The sequence below is a fragment of the Buteo buteo genome, chromosome 10 (genome assembly GCF_964188355.1).
Source record: "Buteo buteo chromosome 10, bButBut1.hap1.1, whole genome shotgun sequence".
NCBI classification, from domain to species: Eukaryota; Metazoa; Chordata; class Aves; order Accipitriformes; family Accipitridae; genus Buteo; species Buteo buteo.
The window spans coordinates 25367972-25391663 of record NC_134180.1 but is presented as its reverse complement, the minus strand read 5'-3'; the positions used below and the strand labels follow the sequence as shown (position 1 = coordinate 25391663).

Below are 23692 nucleotides of genomic sequence, written 5' to 3'. Positions count from 1 at the left end.
AATAGCATGTCTTCCTGGACAGTTTTTTGTTGGCCGAGACTGATTTCTTATACAACCTACATCCATTAAAGGAGAAGTGTGACTGATGAACTGTGTAATCGTACCAGCCTATGCCTTTCTATGCTAAACGCTATACCCCAAGGCCCCTGGTCCTGCAAGAATCTCTGCATACACTGAACTTCACACCATGCAAATAAGGGCTCAAAAAAATCACTCCAGGCACAGCCTGCACAAGCATGTTAGTCTGTAAACAAGGAAGAGTGTAAGCTTAGAACAGCATAATTAGCTATGTCAATGGGCTTCTTTTAAAAGAAAAGGTGACCTATTCCACACAACGTGATACTTCAGCTGCATTTCCCAATAGTACCCAAAAGTTAACAGGCAGGAATGGTATGCGGTAAATTCGCGCTAACTTCATAGTGACAAACCTTCATTTAGTATTATGTCCACAGTTTATGCCTTTGTCTAAGACACTTTGTTGGCTCCTGCCCAATGACAGAAACCTGAATTTACATTTACAACTAGATAGTGAAGTGCATAGTAAAAAGAAATTTTTAAAAAATCTAGGGCAAAAATTAAAGACTTCAGTATATTCTGCAACAAAACACGGTTGAAGCAACACAGGGAAACTTCCAGTTTAAATTCTTTAAGATTTCCAAATAGTAACAACAGTGTCAGAGATCCCTGGAATATAAAAGCAAATCAAGTCATCAGAACTCTTTTGAAATACAGATGCTTCTCCTGACCTACAAAGAACTCCCCCTAAGTATGTGCTTTCCAGAACTGTTTGTTCACATTTTGGTCGCATTGTTTCCAGTCCTGGTCCTATTTTAAGATATTCCTGCCATGTGAGTTTTTGTGAACAGGTCTTTAAAAGAAAAATACAAAACTATCTAGCAATACAATATTATCAACCTCCAGCAAAAGCCCTCAATCCTACTTACATACCCAATGGAAAACCTAGAGAGCCAAGAGTTTAGAAGGGGGGGGGGGGGGGGGGGGGGGGGGGGGGGGGGGGGAATTTCCAGTCAGCACAGTTATTTTAGTGTTTTTAATAAATGTCATGCAAGTTTATTATATTTCACAAAGGATTTCTTCTTCAGGGCCATTCAACTAAAAGCAGACTGTGCATACACATATAAGAAGCTACCCTTGATGTTACATATTATTTTACATTTCTTTCAGGCAAATATTAATCTAGCGTACCAAAATCTGGAAAATATCAAAGTTTAAGGACGTAAAACATCAAAATATGATCTTACTTAGGGTAAATTTAAAAAGGACTTGATCTACCAAGGTATGTTGTACCTAGGAAACTTGTGAATACATTTTAATGGGAATTTCTCACAATAATCTGTTGTTTATGCATCCAAGGGGTTACTTTCCTTCAAGTGTTTGGCCCTCTCCAAAGGAAACTCGCTGTATCAAGCTCTTGTGTCAACCATCCTAGCTGAATTTATCACATTAGATTAGAATAATTTTTAATTGTGCTGAATCATCTACTGTGTGAGTTTGGTGGTCAACAAAATAGAAGTCTCACAGTTATTTCTGTTGCCTACTGGCAGTGGATTCTTTCTCCAGTTCCCATCTGCAACACCTCCACTGAAGTACACATACCAATGGAATATCAAAATAGCTGAGAGGAGAGTCACACAGGTTTCTACGTATATACCCAAAGTTGCATCTTACGTGTTCTAGCTTTTGTGGCTTACCTCAATTGTTATTAATTAATTCCTCTCTAAGGTGATCAAGTGGGGTTTTTTTGCTTGTTTGTTGTTTTTTTTAAACAGCTTGAATTATGAGGGAAAGACTTTGACTTTTTAGACACAGTTTGGCAGTGGTCCAAAAATCTGTCATGCTAGGTCATCTCCTTCAGTTCTGATAATGCAGAATTTCATATCACCTCTCTTTGTATCCTTCTGGCAAAGTATTATTTACTTAAAGCGCAGCCAAAGACTGTTACAGGTACATGACTACAGGTGGCCACATTTCCATCCAGTCTCAATCATTTTCCCGTGCTTTGCACAGCTCTGCCAGCTGATATTTAAATTAGCCCAAGAAGCAGCCTTGGAACCACCTGATTTCCTGTTGCTTTGAACTTTTCAAGTAAAAAAGAAAAAGAGATAATTATTAGGGATAAATGAGAACAGCTCTGTGAAAACTGAAGTGTGATTTGATTGAGGAAATAAGTCAAGCCAGTACCTTTCCGAAACTTTTAATAAATGTACTGTATCTATCTAAACTAAACCTGTTACGGCTTTCTGCCAAATCCGTCTTTTCTCCAACACTAGAGGCCTGCTACATTTGCTTAAGTGCACCATGAACTCTGAATTACAACTTTCGGACCTTGTAAAATCACTAGGTCCTATAGAATCTCCCAATAAATGAGGAGAAATGGGACATACTCTGTGATTCAGCAAAAACTTAAATTTTGTGAGATTTACATAGCTGTTAGCCAAGTGGATAATTTAACAGAAAAGAACAATCAACAGAAAATGTGAAGGGGATGCTGGGGCAGGGACAGGAAATACCAAAAGGGAAGACAAAGATGTGAGATGAGAAAGAAGGGAGGGGACACACAGACACAGGACACTAAAAACATCTGGAAAAGTGAAAGAATTAATGAAATTCTTCTATTTCCAAAACACTAGAGAGCAATCAACCTGTTCATACAGAAAATGAACATTTTATTGTCAAAGTTCCAATTCTGGATCAAGCTATACTTCACTGGCTGCAGGGATCCCTGAAGCCTCTAACCCTGTGCTCTTGTGATCCTCATTAGACTGCCTGTCTGGTACTAGGAGTACAAGCATTTTAAAATATACAGTTACACCAATTTCTAATATGTTTTAATTTGATTTATAATGAGTACAATGTATTTCATTTCACTTGTAACTCTACTAATCAGTCACCAAAACCAACAGACTTGTACTAGGCATTTAAAATAATACCCATGTGGAACCAGACTCTCCATCTTTCTTTGAAAACATTCTTATCAGTCCTTATTTTCTCATGTACAGAAAAGTAGTATAGTTAGCCAAGAACTTACAAAATGACAAGAACACATGGACAGAGTTATTTCTGAAATAGTTTTTTTGAGGAAGACCTAACGGGCAAAAGGGAGTTTCTAAATTTAGGAAACCATTTTCTGATTAACTTGGACATTTTGAACTACAATGGTGGCAGCGTTCTTCACATGGGCAGTTTTCTCTAATGTTCCATAATGCACAAAGTTCGGACAGGACTGTAACAAGTGCTACATTAAGTAACGGGAGGTACAAAATGAATGATAAAAGTCTCTTTGCACAGATGACTGCCAACTTCTACAGGATTTTATTTTTATTTTCTAGTGGCCTAATTGGTCGGTTGAGAAACAGAATAAATAATATATAAACTTTTGCCATGCCCAAGATACAGGAGAGAAATCTAAAACTACTTAGAAAGATGAATTAATGCAGGAGAATGGCAATTTTGAAGCCACAAGACCTCTGTGTGCTTATTTAGGTAACAGGTGATAATTTTTGAGGTTACTGATGAAAAGATAACAAATCACCATGAAAATTTCCATCAAGACTATGACGGCTCTTTAGAATCAAATAAACTCCATCATGTGCATGTTCTCAGTCTGCCACTACGAATAACATAACCTGCCTGACATTCACAGAAAAGAAGCCATTTTTTATTAACCAGTGAGATATTTGTTTGGGAGGAAGAAAATAAAAAAAGACTTTTAGTACTAAGTTCAGTCTAATGTTCACTGAAGGTAATGGAAAGATTTAATTCTAGCGGACTCTGCATCCACCTTCCACTACAACACTACATGGATAACAATTCCTTAATTTTCTAGGTGACCACATTCAGAGCTAGGAGGACAGCCTCATTTCTAGAATACGGATCCTGAGAAATCCTGAGTTTAGAGTTAGTTAAATCCTAATCTCCTCACTCAGTGACCCTGGGGATTTTGACTACCAAATCTAAAGGATTTTAGAAATTGTGTAGTTTTTTTGTTTTAATCTGAGAAATACCTAAATGAAAGGTATTACTAAGAAGCTAAATGCATAAGTATCTACTGGAGAATGTTCCCATTCCCATCGAATAGGAATCACTTACAGAGCACCAGTGGTCCCTGTGCCATCTATATATTTATGACAGAGGGCATACTGCAGTGAAAGTATGATAAACTGTATAAAATTACCACGGGAAATTGAAAACAGTTATACTATGTAAGACTCATCAAAATTCAAATTCAGCAGCAAGACAATGGGGAATCAAAGTTCAGGGAGCTATACAAAATTTCACATCATTTTGGTAAGTCAGTCTTTTCCCATCTGGCCCCCTCCAACAACAACAAATCTAACATCAGAAAGGCAGACCCATAATGCTGGGTGGTGATGACTTGTAAATTCATGTTATCAAATCCAACTGCTTCCACATACATGCTGAAACTGGATACATGAAGCCCAAGGATGCCAGTGAAACAGATTTAGATCATCACATACTGAAGAAATATTAATTAAGATCTACTATCTATAAAAAGTGTTTGCAATTCATCCAAGATAAGAGATGGCACTTGCAATAAGTAGCTGTTTATAAAAGGCTTCTTACACATGCCACATTCATAGCATTAGTACATTACCCAGTAATGAGCTAGATCAACATGTTGGAAGTTTTAAAACTTGGCAGTCCTGATAATTTGAGTGGCTTTCCCCTTTTGTGCAGCTTCAGCTGAGGGTGAATCATAGCAGAGAATTAAGAATGAATACTTGAACTTCAAGGTCTTTCCCTCCGATCATGACAACCATACTAGCTAGAACTAAAAAAACCTGTCTTGTGGCAAAGTTAAGTTTATTAATTTAGACCTCTTCATTTTTTTAAGTCACTGTTTATCACTGATTTAGTCATAACTTAATTCTTAACTTCCAAAAAATGCAAAAATTAAAGAACAGTATTTTGGCTTGGAAGTGGCATAAGTCACGATTTAGAATTCTCTCTTCGCTTTCTTTTTTTTTTTAACCACAAATAAGAACCCCTCACCTTGAAGTTTCCTTTACTTTCCCCAAATATAGAAGCTGACTTTAACTGTAAACAGCTATTAAAACCAAATGGGATTGCAAAAGGTACTGACAAATCATGACTGAAGAATGATTTGATCCAGGTTCAGATATTCCACAGTGATCATCATATCTTCTATTAACATATGGGAAAACAAATCAAACATCTGCCACTGAGATTCTAATTTCACATGCTAAAATTAAGTACAGCAAAATATGAGTACTCAAGTGCTGTACTGTTTCCTGTGCTTTGATGGGACACAACGAGGCATCTCTGAGCTTGGCCACATACTGTTTTCAATTGAATCGGACAACATAACTACCTGAATCTCTCAGAGGTAGCTGTGGACTTTAGCATGCTTATTTATGGATCAATTTGGTATTTCATCACAACTGTAACTACTATTAAAACTAAGTATTTATCTCATCTAATTACACAAACTGATTTTGCTTGAAGCGGTACGTTTTCACACACTAAGTAAGACGACAACTTAGGCTCAGCTACTCATCCCATCCTAGGCACTTTGGCATTTCATGGTACATACATCATTTGGCCCCAAGGTGCAGACCTTCCTTTGTTTGACCACCAGCTGTTTCTATACCTACAGCCACTTTCTCTTCAGCAAACACACCCCAGTTTCCTACCATCAGAACTTCTTAAAATAGCTGTTCATCAAATTCAACTAATGCTAAATCTGCATGCTGGAACACATGCATTCAAATCTATTTTAAATGCTGCAAATCTCTTTAAATAGAACCTTATTTTTGAAAGAGCCCAGCTGTAATTTGTTTCTACATAAAAGGTTTTATTTTTTACCCTCCATACAGCAAACAGTATTAATGTTTCAGTTTCTCTAGAGACTATATGGATTAGACTAAATGGAAAGTTGCCATGACAACACCACCATTATTTTAGGTATTAGAAATTCATGCCAAGTTAAACAAAGGGCATGCATGGTCAAGAACAATGATTTTATAACTGTTCTGACAGCCAACAATAAAACCCAATGTCATTTTTAAAGTTTAGAACAGAAGAGTTAAGCCTTATCCTTAAATTTGGAATGAAAATGAAAATTAATTACAGTAACAGGAGAACATCTTTAGCTCTCTATTCTGATGATAACTTCTGACATTTGTCCCAGTGAGAAAGAGAAGACAGTCTGATCATAGTCACTTTTTCAGTGTGTCCAAAAGACTGAGCCCCACACCCCACTTTCAGAAATGGACAGTTAAAAGGCTAAATCACTGAAGGAGAATGGGGGCAGCTGTTCCCAACTTTTAAGTGCCTCCATCAGAGTTTGAAAGCCAACAGGCCAGAAGATAGCAACCTTCACATCCTTCCCCATCGCAAGTGCTCCAGAAAATCTATACATATTACACAGTGACTTACAGAGTTGACACTTAGTTACTCAAAGAACAATTCAAGCATAAATCTAAATAAAAAGGTTTGAAAGCTTAGGTGTAGCTCACAGATCCTCAAAAGTAGATACCTCACCTGATTACAATTCAATTCCCAAGTCACTTAGACACTTCCGTATGTGTAAGCTCAAGTAAGTTGGCTCAAAAAGGCTTTTTCTTTGCATATAGTGCATTTTTGCATAAAGTGAAAGACGTCCCTGCCCATGGCAGGAACGTTGGACTAGATGATCTTTAAAGGTTCCTTCCAACCCAAACCATTCTATGAGTACATGATTTTGTGAATTTCTTTATTTTAGAAGTTCTAAAATACAAGGACAAGTCCAAAACTGTCTGAAGTGTTTAAAAAAACTGAGCTCCTGAGCACAATTGCCTATGTTTTCAGTAAATAGCTGAAAAAATTAGGGAACCAAGTGGTCTGATAAGTTAAATTCTGAAAGCTTGAAACATTGCTAAAATTCTCTTCAGCAAGTCCCAAACCAAGGCATTTTTAGCTTAGTGCCTAAACATAAAGTCAGTCAGCTTCAAGCTTATGAAACTGAAAGTTGTTTAAGCTTCTCTCTGAGAGAATGGTGAATTCTAAAGATGTTCTAAAGAACAGAAACACACTGTACCCAACCATTGGATAAAAACAAACACTTCCTAACAAAACCTAACAGCATTACTGACTAGCACACTGTGTGTTTACTGTTATTGAAAAAGGGCACCTACCTTGACTCTCATCGTAATAGACTTACGATGATAAAAGCAGCAAAGTGCTGCAATCAGCATTTGAAAAACATTATAGTCCTTGGGCATTTTCAGTTCTGCTGCTTGTGGTTCCTCAAGACTGAAGATAAATGATCACTATTAGCAGTTTTCATAGGTTTAGCAAACTCTTCAGTATCACCACTGCCTGCCTGAGCTGCTACACCCCCCTACTCACATAACAGTCCGGACACTTTCCACAGCTGAAGCTGATGCTATCAATTCAGCAGCCGCTGGCATGCCGGCTTCCAGCATGCCATATAGAGAGTGCCAGAATCCTCATGTGATCTGTTTCACTCACCAGTGAAATCCTAGCTCCTCTATCTTGGCATCCCCTGACTCAGAGATGTATTTAAGCCACCAGCTCAAGGCAAACTTCTCTTCTTGATGAGATACAATACCTGTCTCCCTGTGCTGATGAAGGCTTAATCAGTTGCTCCAAGCTCAATCATGCAATGCCTCTATCTGCACCATCAATAATACACACATAAAACAAAAACAAACAAAACAAAACAAAAAAAAAGAAGAGGAAAAGCAGTTGATTACTGTTTGACGACTGTTACTCTTCATACTCAAATAAGAATTACATCCTTAGAGCTTAGGTAACCAAGGAAAATTATAAATCTGTTTATTTTTAATTAGGAAGCTTCTGGCAAGCAGCCCTTGGAACAAACAGGAAGAAACCAACACTGTCAGCATGGTCAGTATTAGTGGTGCAACCAAGGTACCTCTAGTATTTAAAGCTATCAGTGGACAGCTTTACCTTGGTGATAGTCCCATGGGATTGTGCAAACTGCTAGAGAAAGAAAAAACTGAATTCAGGAACACTTCCGATGGGCAAAGTGAAAATAAACACTAAAACAAAATAAAAAGCAGCAGTTTTATTTATGCCTGTGATTCTGTTCTCTTGGACAGCATAGTCCATAGGTTACTGACTAGTAAACCACTCATCAGCAAAGAATCTATCCTACATACCTCAAGGCATTCTCAAGAACAAAGGCAAAAAAGGCAAATAACTTGGCTAATTATAATAGCTGTTAGAGACAAGACCTCACCTCCATAGCAGCCCAATTGACAGACTTGGTGAAAGGAAACAAAATGCACTGGATTGTGGGGTACAAGAAAGCCTGTAACACTTAAAAACCAGAAACTTTGAAGAGATCAGTCACTTATAACTTGGATGGTACTGTTTTGGACCTCAGATTAGGAATAAATTAGTCCCAAACAGTGGTTAAAAGGAAGAGTTACTTGTCTTTTTCCATCAGCAACAAATATATTCCATAATTAGGAGGGCACATGTATTAAACGCTTATTGATATCCTCAGGTATCACTTCCAAGGCAATGCTTCTCACCTAACAATAGAGTATCTCCTTCCCACACTGACTGAACAACCTGAAGTGCTCTCAGCGCCTGCATCAAGCAACAGGACTTGGCACATAAACCAAGAGGCAGCACTGAGCAAAGAAAAGACATAAAATGTACACTGCCTTTCAAGGCAAGTGGGATGGAGAGCCTATCCAAAAAGAAAAGGAAAACTCAGTCTTGATAACAAGGAAAAGGAAGTGTGATTCCTTTTGTGTAAGTGTAAAGTTCTCTTACCTGTTTGACCACCTAAGATTTGCAGGTATCTAGCACAAAGGTAAGCACTAAAACCAGAATGTTCATAAAGTTAGTCAGACTACTTGGCCATGAATAGGAGATGTTATGCCTGTGACTCTTGAGAAAAGGAAAACTCTGTACGAATAAAAGTTCAGAGCATTAAATGGACTGAAAAGTGATTACCCTGGCAAGGGAAAGGATGAAAGACTGGCTCAGAAAAGAAGCTGAAAATAATGACTTTGAAGATGGAGCCCTGCTATAGCTGGGGAGAAGAAATGCCTCTCCAAGTAGTTTATGACAAACTCAGACAATGAATGAGTAGATAAAATACTAAGAATGTAAAACTATCCTCCTTTTCTCTCTACTCTATGCTGCAGCATATTTTAATTTACTTTAAGTTCTTTTTCCACTTTGAGGAAATCCATAGGATTGCTTTAGCAGGTAGCCAGAGAACAAAAGATGAAGATACCCTGCAGAACTCCAAACACAAAAGCCTCAACTGTGACTTGTCTGGACAGTTGGAGGACATCTCATCAAGGACTGTATTTTTGAAGAATCTTAATCAAGAAGTTCTTACAATAGCACCCTAATCCAATTTACAGAAGGGGGGAGGAGGGGAAATAACAAAAAGGGAAATGAAATTCAAGAATGCATCAGTCAAGGCATTTCTGCTTTATAGTGATGGTGAGAATTAGTATCACTGCACAATACACCAAGGTTTCATTTGGAATATCATGAACAGAAACTATCATGACAAGTAACTCAAAATTCATCTATTCTGGCAGCAGAAACCAACCGGTTTACTGGGCCACTTTTGCTCTGAAAAGAATTAGAAGTTCCAAAAAGCAGAGGAGTTCTTTATGGGGTAAAAGGGACAAGAAGTATTATGACCTAGCAATGAGTAAACCTACACTCGAATTTAGACAAACGTTCTCCATCATCACCAAGAATAAAAAACCCCAACTTCACAAAAAAATGTGGGTCGGAGTGGCAGTTCTAATAAGAGTTCAACATGAAGCACTTCATAAAAGGAAAAAACAACACCCACATCCCCATAGTGGCATGATACAGTACTTGTGACAAGAGAGAGGATGCAGTATCCTTTAGGTATTCGTGTTTCCCTACTTTGTCAAGTTCTAGATTGCAAATCCAACCATTATTGTAGTTCACCAGCTAACACACGCATATTTCCCCAGGCCTTGATAACTTTACATGTACATTCGTGTCTTACGGAAAGACCTATTAGTTTTGCAACTTCTTGTATGACTCGTTTACTCAAGGATTCTTACTGATAATAGTTCTATTGGTCTAGTTTGAATGATATAATTCTCAATATGGTTCCTTCCCCCAAAACAAGTAGTAAAAACTCAAGGGAGGCAGAGAATTAAGTTTTTGCATGTGAATCATCTCCCTGAGCCTTTTCAACAGGACCTAGATTCCCCCTCTAGTCTTTTCCCTACTGAGAGCAAAGGGACATAATGGGTACATCTTCAACAGATTCCCTAGACTGTAGGCACAATCTCCCCCCTTCAATGGGAATAGCACAGCTCAATCTGGACAGTAAATCTGGCCTAATATGTATTCAATGTGGGCATGTCTATTTTTCATTTGAAAGGCTTGTTACTAAGCAGCAGTGAAAAAAGTTTAAGTGTTACATCCACAGCTCAACATGAACAGCAGGGCATAAATTACAAATGGTAATTGCCAGTTCCTTATTTCCTGTCTGCAATAGAGTAAGTAAAGAATCAAAAATTATGTATGCTGTGAGAATGCCAGAAATAATGAACCTTAAAAAATAATACTGTACAGTTTTGTACAGCAGCTGCTGACACTTTTTATCAACAGTATAACTGGCAGGAAAGAGGGTGCTTTATTTAGATAGTGAGTCTAATTTCTTCTAAACAAAACTAATGGGATTTTTGTTTTTTTATTGAAGATTAACATGACTCCTGCAAATATAGTTCAATGAATGGATGACACATTCTTAAGAGTCAGAACCAGTACCTTTGCATGACACTGTGATACAGCAGTATGAAAATTAAGAGTACTGGAAGGAATTTCAAAGAGTAGATGAGAAACCTCTGGGTGATAGTATGATAATTGTTGCATTGCTGGCTATCATGGAGCTGTTTTCAGGCAGCATGACTGAGAACAGCCTTCAGTCTGCTCCAGATTAAACTTCATACATAGGTAAGATTTACAGTTGTAAATATTGACTCAGAGAAACTAAGGATGGTTTAGTTACATTTTGACTCTCCTGTCCTACAACTTTTTGCTGGTACTTTGGGTTCTTAGACTCTGCACATGAGAAATAAACCATCTGTTTCTTGCAGCTTAGAAACATTAAACACAACCCTTCTCAGTCAATCTATTGATGTATTTCTAATGTTCTCCAGCATCAACAGATCAACCATCAGCTTCATTTCTTTGTTTTCAAAGATTCTTACCAAGAATCTTAAAATACCTGACAATCCTTTCATCTGTTTCTAAGGATGGCCGGCTAGAGTAGTTTTGACAACTAAGTTTATCAGGAAAGGATTTCTAAGTTCATGGAATTCAAGGCCACATGAGTTTAAGAACACTTGAACATATATTCTATGTTGAGTTCCTAATAGTCCATCAGGAAGAGAAATTAAGGTGTCTCTGCCAACCCCATCTGTGTTATTACAAAGCCACTAGAGTTATTTAGGGTGTTTTCACGGTGTGGTTTAAATTACACTTACCCAGCACTGCATATTGGGACTGTTCCCCTGACACAATTAAACTGTGTCCAGCTCCACTCAGAGCACATTGCATATGCAGGAGTTTGAAGCCTTCACACTAGATAGTGTGAACCTGCTCTGCGGGAATCCTCTTAGGCTGCTTTAATTGTCACAGGTTAAACAAGATAGAATGCAGGGATAATTTCTCTAGGAGGGTTTAGTTTCTTTTTCTCTCATTAAAAAAAATAAAATTATTTGGCTTCAAAGTTATAAGTGGCTTAAGTAAAGCAACCAAACTCCGTAAAAATATAAACGCTCAAAAATTCACACGTAGTCTGAAGTTACCAAAACAGTCTGCAGATCTACAAGAAGCTATTCTGAACCAAATACCACTCATGTTCATGGAAGTGCTTATAATTCACACACAGAATTATGATTTCATATTACAGAGAAATAATTTCAGACTAAATTAAATGAGGGAATTGGTGGCTTGCCACTGTTAGTTACTACTACATCAACAAATCATTTAAGCATTTAAATCAGCCTAACAATATTCAATGAAATACATGTAATGCTTTAGATTTCTGTCTACTAAACAGAAGTAAACAATCCCAGCAGAAAGCCAGCTGTAAATGAAAGAAGGCATGGTGTACCGTACAAGGGTCAACAACATAAATCTGATTTGATACAGCACACAGCCAATCCAGAGCACGCTGCTCACTGTTGCTGGACTAATGATGTCATATGCAATACAAATACGTACCTATTACACAGTGCATATAAACAATCTATGGTTATGAGTACCTATGCCTATAAAATGGCACCGGTAAGGTTGTAATAAAGTACAATAGGAATAAAATTTGAAAGAAAAAACCCAAAGAAGATCAAAGCATTTAAGTCTTCAGATTAAAACATTCTTCATTTGATACCTAAGACTTTTCTCTACAAATAACTAGTTACTTGTTCTTTCTAATGTAAGAAAAAGTCAGGAAATGGGGGACAACAACTGATAAATAATCTGTCCACACAAACATCTTCACAATGTCCACTATCATTTAGTCTTAGTACTTAGTCCTTCAGACACAGCCCATCACCTCGAACAAGTTCTTTGGAGGATGCCTCCAAAAACAGGTAGTACCCAACTGTTTACAGCTGAACACTTTTTAAAGTGTAGAATAAGTGGAAGAAAGGGGGTGACAACACTGTCAGAAAGTGTTGCTGACTTTTATCTGTTCCTAACTCAACTGTCTACAGGCTCATAAAGTCCCACCACCCAGCTCATGTCCTACCATTCCTGTGTCAATTCTTAATAGAACTGACTCTTTCATGTTCTCTTCTATAACATCACTTCCTGCAGGCTGTTGTTGGTGCAGCTTCTGATCACAAATCAATAGATACAGCTGCAACCGTAATTACACTTGTTTGCATTGCACGGGCGTGGTATGGGAGAGGTCAGCATAATTTCTTCCTCCTCTATATTGCAGTTCCGTGAGGCAAAGTCAGAAATATGCTGCAGTTGTACAGGAATAGTGAGAAAACAGAATTTGCATCTATTTAGTTTTCAGTGCTGCTTGAATAAGTCTCTTTGAAAATCTGACTTATATAAAAACCCAGACTGGCAGCTACAAGAAATAAGTACCCAACCTGCTTGTGAGATTCCTACTAGGTCCTAATTTGCACTTTAAGAGATCAAAATACCTTTGAAAAAATTCTCATCTTTTATAACTAAAACATACAAACTTTAAAGTCATCTGGCAATATGCCTGGTTTTCCTACTAGCCATCTTCCTATTAAGAAGCAACTGGCAGGTTTTATTAAGCCTACCAAAAACTAGTATACATATTCTTGAGCTCCATCTACTGTCTGTCAACCCATGCACAAACATGAAGCAATTCTGTAATGCCTCAACCATCTCTCCTTCAATTTATTCCTTGGATTGGAAAAAAAAAAAGAAAATATGAAAAGGCATTAATTTCCTTTTGTTCAGAATTAGTTCACAACTTATGCCTCATATTTTCTTCCCCTTCCTGCTGACTTAGCTGTCATTAGTCTAACTTTAGCTTTGCTAGAAAGGGTACAAGAGCTCTCTTGCATATAAAAAGAAGCCATTAACACAATCACTAACTTCAGATTTCTGGTTTTGAAAGCCTCCCAAGTCCTGTCAAAGTAAAGTATTTGTTTGTCTGAGGTTTACACCAATTCCAAAAATAATTCAAAGATGAAAAAATTCTGTTACTTCACCAGGGTAAGGGGATACATTTCAAAATCAGCTATTTATCTAAAACTCCTGAATACCCTAAAATGCTTCCCTTTTATACAAAGGGAGATCTTACATGTGTAGCACTTGAAAAATAAAACTCACAAGTCACTTGGGCTCTGTCAGAGCTCAGTTTTTCAAAAGTCTTTACCAGCATGTATGAGTTTGAAGAGGCCTGTCTCCCTCCCATATTTTTGCACAATACACCTTGATGAAACAAAAGCAGCAAGCTCACCTCAGCTCATATACCTCCTTTTCAACATTTTACTAACAGAAGGATTTGAGGGCACGGAGGCAAATGACCTCTGGGTATTCTAGATAGCCAACATAACATTATACTCCCTCATTTGTGTAGGTGCTTAGTTCCTAATTAGTATCTAACATACAAAAATCTCAGGCAAACCTGCTCCTTTGACAGCACACATTAATAGACTGCATCCCAACTGAAATGTACTGATGCTCCTTCTGCTGCCCTCTCCACAGGCCAAACTGTGTTTAAACAGTATGTCTCCTAAAAGAGGCAAGATGTACAGACATACAATGTACCAGTCTTACTCTAATTATTATCTGTAAACATAGCTCCAAGAGATTAGGAGCTTTACCTCCATAGGCTTTATCACTAAGAGTACCTGAAGAGCTTATTAATAACCTGCCTTCCACAAACTATATCCTCACTCCCCCTTGTGGTTCATATGCTTATATACATTTAAAAATCAACTTAAGTAAGGCATTGCTATGAAGGAGTTGAATGTAAGTATTTTCATGTCCCAGTCAGCTTTTGCTATTAGTCCATCTTCAAAACTATGAAAAGGATCCAACAACACCAGTAACTATCATCTTTAAGGCACAGTTCCTATGGAACAATACTGAAAGCCCAAAATTAACAGAAAAATAAGTATTCCACACAAGAGACACAGCTCAGCAATAGTTAAGAAAAGATCAACACAAAAGATAGTAGACTGTAGTCAGATCTCTGCTGTTATTACCAGTTTAAATATCTCACGTGAAAAGGAGGAAAATTCCGTGTGGCATTCATACCTTTTACATGTATATATACACACACATATATTAATAGGTGTGTGTATAAAGGCCTACTGTAACCTGTAAGAATTCCAGCTGATGCCATCACACAGGCAGAAAGATATCTTTTTATTCTCTTTGTGTCAACTGACACAAGTATTTGCACAGAAGTTGAAAACAGAAAGAAAACCAAACTCACTTTACAAGTAGTTTAAGTTTTATGCACTTTACTGTTTACTCTCCACTCAAATATTCAGATCCCTTTCATTATGCATAAGGTTGCTCTTACCCATAGGTACCACTTTTGTGGGAACTGGCATGTTCTTTTCTGGCAAATGAAGCAATACAGTGCCTACAGCAATGCTATGGATTGGGTCCAGGATTACACCTTGGCTTAATTCAGTACAGGAAAGCACTGTTTGTCAAAAATGATCAGTCACTTCAACAATCACAGTATCTGATAGAAGATATAGTAACTCTGTTTGCAATAAAAAAAGATCACAAATCAAGGTGAAGCAGACAATGTCTTAAAAGTAAAAACCACCCTTTTTCTCCTTTCTTTGAAAAGTAAATGCATGTCACCATTTACTAGCATTTCCTTTCCCTGACACTGTCATTTTGACCTGGGGATATTATCAATAGCAACATATAACTGTCAGCATTTGAGAATCACAGGCATTAATATTTTGGAGAAAAAGGGTAATTCATTTAAATCCAAGTTTCACAAGATCGCTAGAGACAAAATAAGAATATTTCTTTGTACCTCAAAACTTCCATCCTGTATTTCAGACTCAGACCTTTCCACCTTATGTTTCTCATCTGTGAATGAGGCTTGATAGTAGTTACTGATCATCTAACAAAGATATTGAAAACATCAACTAAGTATCTACTGCCACTAGTATTACTATTAGTGCCAAGGAAATTAGTGCAGAGTAATTTTATAGACGGTTTTCAACTCAAAGCTCAGTGCAATCTCAGTGCATGTAGCGGCTTTTGATGACTCCAGATCTGATATAATTTAAGAGTTAATGAGGAATAATACAAGAAGTAGAATACAGACATTAACAGGGTCAAATTCATGATAGGACAGATGCAAGATTAACCCTTAGCAGACAAATAGAGAGAATGCATGCTGCTGTAAGAATATACTCAGCATTACAAAAGATGACCCACAAGCAAAATACTCTAAACTCCATTTCAGCATCAGAAAAAGGGAATGTAAGAGCTACTTCTAAAAGACTTCATGATAAAGGCCAGAATAATTATAAAGCCACTATCCACTTGACTGAATTCATATGAGTATTATCATTCACAAAGAAAAAAAAAATCCCTCCTCACAGTATGCTAAAAAAAACCCCAAACAAACACAAAAACCCAAACCCTAAAACAAACAAAACCCCCCAGATCTTAGAGCTAATCAGGTCATTCAGGAATTGGGGGCTGGGAAAGAACAAAAAGCCCTAAACAGTAACAGCCTAACTTAGGAATCTCTCTACTAGGAAAACATGAACTAGGACAGTAGACTGAAGAGTGCATTGTCTTTTGCAGAGCTGTAGAATCATACTTCCCGCATATTTACTGCTAACGCCAGCTTACATTTTTTTCATCTCTTTGCACCCGAAAAATTACAGAACTGCTGACTCCAGCATCTTTTCAGAGACTAGCCTGTTGGCCAAACAAAATCCAACATGAGAAAATACTGAAACTCGGGTGTAAGATTCCATCACTAACTATGGATAACTGCATTCTATCAAATAAAACAAGTTTTCATTAACGACAAATAAATAGGGCAAGATTCTCATAATGATTTTAGGGGAATGAAGTACTTGAGAGCTGCTGAATTTCAACTACATATGTAACTCCTTAAGTCTTTTTTGAAATTTTCCTGGGCTGCTGAAAGCTTTTAGGAATAAGTATCGTACATACTTGAAGAAGTAGTTGCCCCTTCTAAGTAGAGAGAGGGCAGATATTATAAGAAACAAGCCTTGTATAAGGCTGAGGAAAAAAATTCTACTGCCCAAAATTTGACTACTACCAGAACAGGATTAAAAATACAAGACAAGATGATATGTCCAACATATACTATATCTTCTGTTGCATATCATTGCAACAGCCAAAACTTATCCCACTAGAAAATTAAATCAAGGTAACAAAAAGAAGACAGATGGAAAAAAAAAAAAGTCACCTGTATGTGCAAAGAAGATGATTTATATCGCATTTTAGGAAAAACTTTTCCACAGTAACATGAAAAGACCATTAGACTAATCCAGTTTGGGAGGTAGAACAGATTATCTTGGGAGGCTACAGAATCTCTTTTGCTGGAGGTTTTGAACAAATCAGAACATCTATTCTAAGAACGTCAGTGACACCCCGACAAATAAATTTCTCAAGTTTCCTCTAGGACTTCTGTAACTTAATGGTGGGGGCGGGAATATTTCTCCTCCATTCTGTGCTTCTGGAGAAACAAGCAACCAACTTCCAACTGTCAGGCTACAGACTTTTTATTACTATGAAAGTTACAATGAAATTATTATGAAAAATGTGATTTGAATAGCCATGACTGGATTTAAAAAATACTTACAGTGTTTTTTCTCCAGCAGAGGGCAGTGTCTAACTAGCAACTACCCATCAAGCATCAAACCTGAAATTTTCTTTGTGAGACAGATAAATACATGTATGTAACATTAGCTTAGCTCTAACAGGATCTTATCTTTCTGAATTATACAGCTCGCATACAAGAGGCAACTGCTGTGGAGTAGTGTTTGTGAAGCTTCAGTCGCTACTAAATAGAGAAACATGGGAAAAAAAGATAAATATCTCTGACTGAAACATCACTGACACCAATAATGATCTTTGAGTTGGATGACAAATCTGTAATGACAAAGAGAGATGTGTAAAGTCAAAGTCATCTGTATACTCCTTTTCTCCTCAACAAAATACATTCCATCTGATAATTCCACCTTCTGTGATGCTGTTGTCCTTGCTGCAGTTGCAAAAAGGAAAAAAAAAATATATTAAAAAAAAGACCTACAGATTCAAAAAGAACCTCCTGATCATTTGGTGCCTTAGTGTCAGGCATTCCTCCAAGCTCAGATATGCAATGTATAATGCTGTCAGACAACGCAGAAACCCAACAAACTTTCTGCTCACAAGTCAGAACTCGCATCTCAACAGGCAAGTCTCCACAGGACAGTGATACGCAGCAGCTCATGAACAGGTATAAGCTGTAGTTGGCAACTTTTCCAGTGGGGTGGAGATTTCTCTAATATATTTCCATGTCTAAAAAAGGCTCTTTGCAATGAAATTTCAATGTCATCAGGAAGAATTCTTTCCTAAACTGTCACTACTTGTCATGCTGACACAGATTATTTTTTTTCTAAACTTTCCCAAACATACATACACACATACAAACTTTGCTTTGTATAGTATTCTTACCATATTATCTTCTTGGCACAGCCATTAGAATGATGAGAGTCAAACACCCACACATGTATTTGATTGGCATCCACAATATCATGAATTTGTGCAATTAACTATACAAACTGTGCACCAATAAGCCTCATCACCTGACCAAAGTCCCCTGAAGTTCAATTAAACCCACAAAATATTGTCCTATCTCCTGAAGCTACAGATAACCACCAACACATTGGAAATGCCATCAAAATTTTATTTTTGGTTCTGCTTACAAAAGCTGCCATAAATGACAATGATCTCTATGACCGTTTGCTTTCTCACAAAATCAAGGAGAAGTAAAAATAGGGGGAAAATGAACACTATGGGGCAGAGACAAACAAGAATCCTTCAGTAGAACTTCACGAGGGAATAATGCTTTTCTGCAGCTGTAACTTCCTTAGACCAGTAACAGATTTTTCAAGTCTGAATCTAAATATAAACTTCCCTCATGACCATGCTGAGCAGACAATCAGTCATAAACTTTGTAATTTTTCTGCTAATGGATTAAAATAGAACTCCAAAACCTCAGGCCATAATAACACTCATCAACTTATTGCTGATAAATATTTCTGTAATTATTAGCACTATTTCCACAGGAAATGCTTTAACGTATTCCATGAAAGGAGAGAAATCCGTTTTTCTTTCTTTCCACCCCGATACAGCCTTAATGATTATAGCATGGACTTCTATAAAAAGATCCTAAAGTATTTACAGTGAATAGGAATGGGACAGAAAGCTATCTTTAGTTCACATTAATTTGATCAAAAAGCATCACAAGTTCTCTGACACACTCAAATCTGCCAGCACTTGATGCTTTCTCTCCTGCAGGAGTCTGTTCTGTGGATGTGCAGACTCAGGGTGTGGGAAGAACCTGCTGAGACTACCAATGGATCTATTATTTGGCTCATAAAACTTGTAAAAATCTCACAGAATGTACAACGTGCCATTGTGTCCGTAAATCTCTTTCGTGAATTGGTTAGCAGCCTGACTCAAAGCAGTCTGGCCTGTTTTCACTTCTACCATAAAAGGGTTTTTTGAAAGAGCCATTTAACTGTGACCATGGTTTCAGCAACACTGTGAAAACAAAGGAAGGGTTGAAGCCATATGGACACTTCAGTAGTCAGACTCCAGCAAATCAGTACTTTTTTTTTTTTTTCCTTAGAACCTTTGCATAATTAGGTCTCCTTATATACTGAATGAACTAATACATCAATATTCAAGATGCAGGAAACTGCCATTTGTGAGCTGTAATTTAGATTCAAGTATTAGAAACCATAGTGCATCTACAGAGAGCATTCTCTAAAAAACACACCTTCAAAGGATTAATTTTATAATGGTGCTTTCTGTCCTGCATCTTGAACAGAATAAAACAGGAAAAAAACCAATTTATTTTGCCTTTCCTCTGTCCAGAGTATTTCTAAATACAAGTAATTTTTTATATTACTTTTAGTCACCAGATTCTAACAAGGAAAGGTTTGTATAAAACGCAAATTGATACACTTAGCTTCTAAGCTTATCATCAGTCTCTCTGCTCTATACAGCAATGCTTGCCTGTAGTCACTACTGCCACAATAAACACTATGATATTCTTTTCACTGTGAAACAGAGCACACTGAATCAAAAAAATAACGGTGTTACTTTTCCTCAAACCTGAATGAATTCTCTGCATTCCATTTACAGTAGAGTCCAGTTCTGAAGAGATGTTGATCACTCCCCAGCAGAAACACATTCTGAACAAGTATTCATTATCTTTCTATGGGACTCACAAGAAACTCAAGTAGCATGCTTGCATCGCTGCAGAAACAGTGCTAATTTGGAACTGTGAAGCGCAGTATCAGCTCTGTGTCCATTTTCCCTTTTTAAAATAACTTTTTAAATCTAGCTAGTTTAAAACTAGCTGGTTTTTTTGGAGTTGAAGGAGACTAGACATGCCTGTGCAGCCTGATAAAGTGGATCGGCTGCGACGATGGCACGTGTTTGATCATATCGGATCTTTCAAAACAGCTGGCTACAATTAATATGTCAGGGAGCGGCAAGAGTGGGGCTGTTCCATAAGGGAAGGTGATCTGGGAGCACAGGGTGGGCAACGTGCTTACCAGCAAGGTGCAGTCCCACAGCACCAAGATGCAAACAAGCTGAGCAGGGTGATGACACCAACAGGTCCCATCACAGTCCAGTGAGCCTCAGACAACACAGGCTAACAGGCCAGGTCCAAGGTCCATCCAGGGCTTCCCACACAGCACTTCAGGAACAGGGCTAGGGGCAGGCACACCTAAGACGCAGCTCAGGCAGGGCCTGAAGCCCCCAGTCTGAGCTTAAATGGATCCCTTGCTCAGTGGGTGTGGGTGGAGGTCCTAAGTAAGGCTCGTCAGGACACTTAAGGCCAATTAGTGCCCTCAGGGCCCTGACACAGTATGCTTTGCTTGAGACTGTAACTCTTGGGTAGAATCAGCAGCAACCAGACTACTCTAACAAAACTTGAAAGTAGTACATGGCACAAATTTAAGATAATGCAATTTTTTTACAAGGCAAATTAATCCAAAGTCTCCCTTCTCTTTACAGTCTGAACAGCAAGATCAGAGAAACAAGAATCAGTGTCAAGACTTTGTGTACAATTAGCTTGTTCTAGTGTGTTAGTTTTGATGTACGCGTGATACATCATACATGCTTATACTCACGTTTATATGTGTTTTCAGTCAACCAACAGTACTCTGCCTAGAGACAATACTAACTGTATTTTCCTATGCATCAGAAATATGATATCCTGAATCAGCAAAACAGGATTCCCAAAAGTGCTCTTCTTGTTTTTTCCCTCTTCTCTTAGTATCTCTTCTTCATTTAAAGGTGGGGGTTTTTTCACCACTTAAGCAACATCTGTCAAAGCCTACCTAACTGGCACCAACCCTGCTAGCTCAAACTAAGTATGCACACATTATATATCAGATTTGTGCAAATGGCAATGGCGGTACAAGCATAGTGAGATCTATTTTTTCAGCTTTGCAACTTGCGCAAGTCAGTGTTCTGCAGTTTATACCCGACTTAACACTGCCATCATAATTTATTCAAGGAGATGGAAAATTTATAAACATTAATATAACAGTTACCATAAGGTAAGTTACAGAACACAATGAACACATACTTGCTGAAACTTAAGCCAACAAAGGGGGTTCCAAGATCGTGTTCTTACGAATTCAGCCACATCTTTTACAGTCATAGTAAACTGATAACAAATTATTGAGAAGAGTCCTCCTTTATTTGGCATTAATGGTCTTTTTTGTGTAAGAATACACTTCTGGAATCAGTTTTGTTAGTAACCTGGACTTTTACAGCCAAAAAATGGTTTTTGGGGCTATATTTATTAGAAAGCAATTTCTGTGTATTTTTCAAAGTTGTAGTTTAAGATTTCTTGTCTAGAATTCCTGTTAGAATACCATTGAACTGGGGATAAACTCACAGTTCACTAAAGGTAGGGATATACAGAGGAAAAACTGAAAGAGGAAGGAGAAAAGAAGGGGATGGTAACCCTTGTATTCTCCCTCATAAGTCTCTCTTCCCCAGGCTTCCCTCCCCAACATCAAATTTTTAATAGCTAAGCTTAGCACCACTGCTATTGACAAGAGTCCAAGACAAGCTTCCACTAGAAAAGTTGAAAAGATCAGAAACCACGTTTATAATATAGAACTTGCTGCAACAAGACAAGACACACATATTGATGAACTGGCACATGAAACCTCTGCCTTCTACTTGGCCATATTATTAAAATTACATCAACGTACTCTGTACAGCACAGTGCAAGATACACAGTAAATTAAATAGAGCAATTAACATATCCACCACTTTGTTGCCTTTGGCATCCCCTCTTCTACAGTACTCTTCAGAAGGCTTTTGGCCTTCTCTGTCTCTGCTACTTTACCATCTCCCAAATTTAGGTTGGGATTGAGGCCAGGGACCTTGCAACACTGAGCTAACTGTTTAGAGCAGAATTTTAGCAGCAGTCCTCGGAGTCCTTTGGCAGCCCCCTCTCCCATGGACCTTCAAGTTCTGCTCCTTCCCTTCTCTTCTTCCAAATCCTAATACCTACCTCCACCCCAACCCTAGGCAGAAAAGTCCAGCAGACGACCCCTCCACACTTTCAGGCAAACTAATTCTTGGCACTTTGCTTTGGCAGTCTCCTCTCAACACTGCATTACATTCTCCTAGTTTACTTCTTTGATCAACCTGAATCCTAACCTGGGCACCTCTCCATTTCCCTTAACTATGAACGCCCACAGGTGGAATTCTAGCAGCAGAACCCAGCTGACTGGCTCTCCTCAGTCTCTTTTGTCACCCAAACTCTAACCTGAAGCAGGTGTCTGAGAAATTCAGGCTGCCCACATGAATAGCTACAGAAATTTCCTACATTCGAGGATAATCTGTGTTTATCAGACACCTTTCAGAAGATTACGGTCTTCTAAAAGACAGGGAACAAAGCCCAACAATTAAAGCAGCCCATTGTTGAGAGACATGACATAGAAGCCAGATTCTTTCAAGGTTCTGAGAAACAATATTCACTTAAATGAAACATGTTGAAAGGTACTAATTCACTGGAAATTACAACATTGCAAGAGACTCCCAGTACAGAATCACATCCCTAAGGTGTCTTCCAAAGTTTCTATATTGCCAATTCAGGACTAATTTTTTAATAAAACTTATGAATGCTCCAGAGTATTTTTTTATTTACTCTAACAAAAGACACTTTTTTTTTCCCCCAGCACTCTGACGTCATACAAAAGGAAAACAGAACTTACAATTTTGCCAGGATTCCAGTTACTTTTTGGACGAGAAGGGATTTTTTTTTAACTGTAGTGTTAGTAAGTATACTGCTAAAACCATAAACCTAAATCTGACATTTTTATGATATTTTCAGATGTGTCCCTTTACTTCCCCAGAAATCCATAAGCAAGAAATATGAATTCTTTTCATCTGTTAACAAAGGCAAGATCATAGGTAGTCACTGTGTAACTGAAAAGAGGCCCCAACATAAAAATGCAACCTACCCCCAAAGCACAATGCCCACAAGTACTTCACTGAAGCATGCAGAAAATAGTCTGACATATATAATTAGTTTTTCTGTAGCAAAAGATAGACAGAAGCACTATTTAACTATAAATGACTGGAAATGCCCTGGCAGTGCTGGTTATACACCGACTAAAATATTTTGAGCGTAAGAAATGGTACCTTACCTTAACATATTCCAAAGTAGGATCCAGAATATTCTGATCTCTGTAAGAAAATGAGGCAAGGAGGGAGGAAGAAAGGACACAAAAACAAACAAACAAAAAAACAAATGGTGAGTCCAAATATAATCTCATACTGAAGAGATGCATTCATATGAGCAATAGGCTACTAGGTCATGTTAAAATCCTCATTAAAAACTGTGTGTTATAGCTAGGTGGCCTGTGCTACC

General features: G+C 37.8%; 1 protein-coding gene across 6 annotated transcripts in view; it reads right to left on the bottom strand.

Annotated features, from left to right (window-relative positions):
- Positions 1-23692, bottom strand: part of BCAR3 (BCAR3 adaptor protein, NSP family member) — a 116400-nt gene that overhangs the window by 15256 nt on the left and 77452 nt on the right. For 4 of the 6 annotated variants that reach the window (XM_075038970.1, XM_075038969.1, XM_075038973.1 and 1 more), the window contains 2 exons: positions 23469-23508; positions 15557-15646 (listed from right to left, as the gene is read on the bottom strand). In XM_075038970.1, the coding sequence (XP_074895071.1) occupies positions 15557-15646; positions 23469-23508 (130 nt within the window). Of the gene's footprint in view, positions 1-7178; positions 7400-15556; positions 15647-23468; positions 23509-23692 lie in introns of those variants that run through there. The other 2 variants (XM_075038971.1, XM_075038974.1) reach the window with 2 other exon arrangements.